The sequence below is a fragment of the Lutra lutra genome, chromosome 10, assembly GCF_902655055.1.
Source record: "Lutra lutra chromosome 10, mLutLut1.2, whole genome shotgun sequence".
NCBI lineage: Eukaryota > Metazoa > Chordata > Mammalia > Carnivora > Mustelidae > Lutra > Lutra lutra.
Window position 1 is genome coordinate 60,426,953 of NC_062287.1, and position 6,405 is coordinate 60,433,357.

The window sequence follows — 6,405 nt, forward strand, 5'->3', positions numbered from 1 at the left end:
CAGCATGGATGTGCGGCAAGCTTTACTAAAAATTTAGATTATAAACAGATCTCAACTAACAGAAATACAACAAACAGAGCTGGTGATTTGACAATCTCGATCTTACATCTTTTATTGGCAGTCATGGTGCTCAGAAAAATTTCTTTCTCAAGTGTTTCTCAATCTCCTTTTCCCCAGCAGAGATATTTAGACACTCTCCTTTATTCAACCCCAAGTGAAAAAGGAAAAAAAAAAAGTACTGGTTTTTTACGGGATTGGATATAATTCTGGCAACACATTATTTTCCTTATAAGCTTTACTGTTTGTTTGCTTAAAGAAAACACAGCAGCTCACTCCTTTATTTGTTCCTTCAACAGTACTTATTGTGACCTACAATGTGGGAGCAACTCTGTTTGGTTTGAGGGCTCCGTGATTACAGAATTTAGTTGTTAGGGTTTGTGAGCGATACCTATCTGAAGGGAGCTGGAAGGAATATGCCACCAAAGTCTCCCAAGATGTATTTACTAACTATTCCTTTTAAATACCCCCTTGCACAGCCACACCACATTTTGAAAGGCTGCAGTGTGACAAAGAATGTGACTGAAAGGGATCTGGCCCATGTTCATGCAAACTGTGGCAGGGCAGAATGAAGGCTGGGAATCTCCCGCTGTTTTTTAAGCAAGCATCCCATATTAAAAACCAGGAGAAACAAACTTCCTAGGTGGCCATCAGTATTTTTACCATGGAAGACAGCCTGTAAGCAAGAGTGGCTCAGTAAAATTTAAATACTAGTCTTGACAGTCAGGTGCATTGTCTCTGATGGAGATGAAGTCTTCTGTGAATGTCAAACAGATTAAAAGTGATAGAGCACTAAGTGGCTTTTTCTGTATTTGACATTTGACATGACATGGTGTAAACTAAATCTACTGTGGATTTTAACACAAAAATCTGGGAGTCAGCAACTTCATAAACAGGTCTTTTACTAAAATTTCTAAAAATGTAGATGCAGGTAAAATAAATCTGAAACTCAAACAAAAAAATTTCTGTGAAACAGACATCCAAACATTGTATGCTTGGGTTAAAAACACTAGAGTGGAAATATTCCCAATTCATTTATTCAGCAAGGATGGAGATTAATGATAACATTTCTCAGGAAATACCATTCAATATTTAGAAAATCCTAATATGTGCAAGAACATGTTTACAAATAATGTAGAAAAACAAGTTTATGGTTTTCAGGGGGAAAGAAAGTTATAAGGCAAAATTCAGGTATAAATTGGAAAACTGGACCCTATTTTTGAAACTGATTCTGATTTATTTTCAACATAATTTCTTAACCGTGTTAGTCTTCAGACCACACAAAATATTATAAACAGGTTTATAAATTTATCATTTATTTAGATATCAGTACATTTGGATATCAGATTGAATACTATATCTTTCCTGTTTGAACAAATGCAGTTTATGTCAGAAAGAAAAGCCTTTTTTAGGGCTAGTGTCCAAAATCTATAAAGAACTTAGCAAACTCAACACCCAAAGAACAAATAATCCAATCAAGAAATGGGCAGAGGACATGAACAGACATTTCTGCAAAGAAGACATCCAGATGGCCAACAGACACATGAAAAAGTGCTCCACATCACTCGGCATCAGGGAATACAAATCAAAACCACAATGAGATATCACCTCACACCAGTCAGAATGGCTAAAATTAACAAGTCAGGAAATGACAGATGCTGGCGAGGATGCGGAGAAAGGGGAACCCTCCTACACTGTTGGTGGGAATGCAAGCTGGTGCGACCACTCTGGAAAACAGCATGGAGGTTCCTCAAAATGTTGAAAATAGAACTACCCTATGACCCTGCAATTGCACTGCTGGGTATTTACCCTAAAGATACAAACTTAGTGATCCGAAGGGGCACATGCACCCGAATGTTTATAGCAGCAATGTCTACAATAGCCAAACTATGGAAAGAACCTAGATGTCCATCCACAGACGAATGGATAAAGAAGATGTGGTATATATACACAATGGAATACTATGCAGCCATCAAAAGAAATGAAATCTTGCCATTTGCGACGACGTGGATGGAACTAGAGGGTATCATGCTTAGCGAAATAAGTCAATCGGAGAAAGACAACTATCATATGATCTCCCTGATATGAGGGAGAGGAGATGCAACATGGGGGGTCGAGGGGTAGGAGAAGAGTAAATGAAACAAGATGGGATTGGGAGGGAGACAAACCATAAGTGACTCTTAATCTCACAAAACAAACTGAGGGTTGATGGAGGGAGGGGGTTGGGAGAGGGGGTGGGGTTATGGATATCGGGAAGGGTATGTGCTATGGTGAGTGTTGTGAAGTGTGTAAACCTGGCGATTCGCAGACCTGTACCCCTGGGGATAAAAATATATGTTTATAAAGCTGTTAAAAAAAAAAAAAGAAAAAGAAAAAGAAAGAAAGGATGAATCCCCAAGTTTTGTAGCAACATGGACGGGACTGGAAGAGATTATGCTGAGTGAAATAAGTTAAGCAGAGAGAGTCAATTATCATATGGTTTCACTTATTTGTGGAGCATAACAAATAGCATGGAGGACAAGGGGAGATGGAGAGGAGAAGGGAGTTGAGGGAAATTGGAAGGGGAGATGAACCATGAGAGACTATGGACTCTGAAAAACGATCTGAGAATTTTGAAGGGGTGGGGGGTGGGAGGTTGGGGGCACCAGGTGGTGGGTATTGTAGAGGGCACGGATTGCATGGAGCACTGGGTGTGGTGCAAAATAATGAATACTGTTATGCTGAAAAAAATAAAAAAAATTAAAATGTTAAAAAAAAAAAAAAAAGAAGAAAGATTCCTATCATAACTATGACTTTAAGGGCCATGAGTTAATCTTTGTCTTTTTTTTTTTCCTCTTTCGATTTTGCTCGTAAATGTGTACAGAGTTAGCTCATATCCAGTTTTTGGACCCAGATATACAGAAGGATGGTTTTCCAGGTGACTGGGAGGGAAATTCTCTGGACTGGGTGGAGATGGCAGGGTAGCATTTCCAGCTTTGTGGCTCTGGGGTTCCCTCTGTTGTTGTGCGAACAGCTCCAAGGAACACTTCTCTTGGAGGCCGCTTGTGTGTCTCAGAGCTAAGGCTCTTTCTAGAGGATGTGTGGATCCCTCCCTCTCTTCCAGCTCTAGACCTTTAAAAGCCTTCCTTCCAAGGGGGGTGGAGCACACCTTTGAGAATTATAGTGCCATGGCACTGTTCTGCACCTGCTTCCCTCAGAGCCTGTATCTGTCACCAGCACCTTCTTTCTTACTCTGTAATCTTTATCTGTTTTATCTGTGGTTTCCTTCTGGCTGAGGTCAAAGCCTCCTGGAAAAGCTTATATGCTGAGCATTTCAGGGATTCTTAAATGCTTAGGAGCACCACAACATTGCTTGATCCTTTCAGGTGCGCAAGGACTTAGATCTTATAAGGATTGTTCCCAGTTTCGCCAGTCAGTCTCAAAGCCACCACCCAGGTTTCTGCCTAGGTTTCCATCCTCTCCTACTGGGGGTGAGTTTTTGTGATTTGGGGGTTTGTCATTTCCTATTGGACTAAGTTTGGTTATTTGCCTTCACTACACTGCTCCCTACCACATATTTTCTAACTCTATTTTAGCTATACCTACCTTGATCTAGGGTACTCGTCATTTCTCCATCATCTAATATTGTTGAAGATATTATCTCTACGTTTTTATTCTGTTTCATTTTTTTTTTTTTGTAACGGTTGGTTAATTTGACATCTAAGTGTTCACAGGAGATGCAGATCTATATTGCTGCTGTTTAGGGCAATATCATGTCACTCAGTCCTTATGGCTTTATTTTAGAAAAGCTATTTCATGATCTTTTGAGGGGTAAAAACATGGAAAAGGATATTTCTTTAAAATTGATACGTTTCTGCTTCAGTGTCTGCTTTTCCCAATCATCCAACAGAGTCAAATTATGCGATAGCCTGTGTACTATCCAATGAAAGCCGCCATGTTTGTGTGTACCTCTGCCAACTGGTCATATGGCCTGTGTGGGCTGTGCTATGTATGTTTTGCATGACTCTGCCGAGTATTCCTCTCACCTCATGGCTGTTACTCTAAAAGGATTGTGCTCTCTGAATGTCCTGATATTCCTCAGCCACTGTTCTCTATCTAGCAAGTGCTAAAGTCTCTGGACTTGGGTGCTTACTACAGGCCATGAAAATCCATATTCCAGTAAACTGTGGACCAAACTGGCTTTGCCACTGAAGCAGACTCACCCCACCATCCATCACTGGTTCTGTTAGCCTTCCAGTTAGAGGGCTTACTGGCTTCCTAGAAGACAGTCATCCCCTCAGTCTACCCAAGGGATGACAGCATATGATTTTTTCCACGAAACTTTTCTCCTTGTTTGAACTTGTAAGTTTCAAGTATTAACATCACTTATATTGCTTAGTCAGAATGGAGAGCATATACATTCCTTTTTAGAAGACTCGAGAATATTCGTATTTATTTTAATAGTGAAAAGTTGGTCACAGTTACTGTGTATTTTAATTTTTCAAGTTTAAAGATACTCAAAAGAATTACTTCTTTAAAATATATTCAGTTATACCTTTGATCTCAAGTAACATAATCTCCATTTATAGTGTGGTTTACATAAGTTTTTCTCTGTTTTGAGAATTACTGGAAAGCATAGGTGTAATTGGTTATCGGGACAAATAAAAGAGTCTAACTGAAGACCCTTGTTAGCTCTGACAGAAGTCACCTATGACAACCTGTGACACAGTTAATTACAACAGGCTGTACCACACAACTAATGGCAGGCACCTAATCATAGGTCCATTTACAGAAGGGGATTAAAACCCTCCAGGGACAAGTATACCCAAGAATCAGCAATAACAACAGATTCCTAGGGCACCTGGCTTTCCAGAAGATCTCTCCCTGATCAGAGCTTAGTCTTCAAAAACATTTTGTATAGCCTCTTACGAATTTCTTTAGTCTTAATGGAATAGATAATTGGGTTGAGCATTGGAGGCACAAAAAGATATACCAGGGACATGAACTTGTGCACATACTCAGGGGCATGCTTCCGAAACCGATGAACCATGGACACACTAACCATGGGTACATAGAAGATGAGCACAGCACAGATGTGGGACACACATGTGTTGAGTGTCTTCAGCCTCTCCTCCTGGGAGGCAATGGCCAATACAGAATGCAGTATAAGCACATAGGAGATTAGGATGAGCACTGAGTCTACACCAAAGGCAGAGATAACAATGAACAGTCCATACATGCTGTTGATCGTGGTATCTCCACAGGGCAGGCGGATCAGGTCTGGGTGCAAACAGTAGGAATGGGTTAACACGTTGGCTTTACAGAAAGGTAGCCTCTTCAGAAGGAAGGGCAATGGGAAGACCATGCAGAAGCTGCGGATGATGATGGATATGCCCATGTGAGCCACACGGATATCAGTGAGCACTGAAGAATAACGCAAGGGGTTACAAATGGCCACGTAGCGATCGAAACTCATGGCCAGAAGGATCCCAGATTCTGTCCAGGAAAAAAAGTGGATGAAGAACATCTGGGTCAGGCAGGCATCAAAAGCAGTCTCTGGGATATGAAAGCACAAGGCAGCCAGGACAGTGGGCAACGTAGAAAAGGATACACCCAGGTCATTGACAGACAACAGAGACAGGAAGTAGTACATTGGCTGGTGCAAGCTTTGCTCCTCCTTTATGATGAAGAGAATTAGGATGTTGCCCAGGATGGAGATAGCATAAAGCAGCAAGAGGAGGGCAGCTAACCAGTGCTGCAGGCCTTCCATCTCTGGGAAGCCTGTTAGTGTGAAGCTGATAGTGCTAGAGACGTTAGTCCCAAAACTTCCCATGAGGGTCCTTGAGTAGCTTTTGAGGAAATAGAACCAGAGTAAAGTGAAGTCAAACCTTGGAAGACCAGGAGTGGTCACTGCCCTCAGGATAGAAAGGGCAAGATACTTAGCTTCTATGATTGTTAGATCATGAAAGGGTCAGGAAGGAACAGATTAAGGCTGTTTGTTACATCTCAGACTTTCTGCACTTTGACCATATCGACAGATGTGTCTTGGGGTCCAAATCCTTCCCCACAGATATCCTTTGACTCATTTTTTGGGGGGAAGGGGAAATTATCCTCTGTTCATCCTGCCTCTGTGTTCTTTACAGAAAGATTCAAACATTTCTCCATTTGTGGAAGGTGACTATGCCCTTTCTCCCTACCAGTTCTTAGCTATCACCTTCTTCAAGAAGTGAGGTGTGGTATGTCCTTCCATACTCTCTGCTTACTGATGGATTCATTCCTGTGCAGGTGATGACATCTCCATCTAGATGCTGAGCTGTCTCCTCTTTTGCCTGCATTCAACCATCACTCCACATCCTCATCCTCTCTTCG

The 6,405-nt window shown here is 41.3% G+C and overlaps 1 protein-coding gene across 1 annotated transcript; it reads right to left on the reverse strand.

Annotated features, from left to right (window-relative positions):
* Nucleotides 1–4,924: 4,924 nt before the first annotated feature.
* LOC125079184 (olfactory receptor 51I2-like) lies at nt 4,925–5,869 on the reverse strand. Its single transcript, XM_047692643.1, has one exon. The coding sequence runs from the start codon at nt 5,867–5,869 to the stop codon at nt 4,925–4,927; it is 945 nt and encodes a 314-aa protein (XP_047548599.1).
* Between the last annotated feature and the right edge of the window lie 536 nt (nt 5,870–6,405).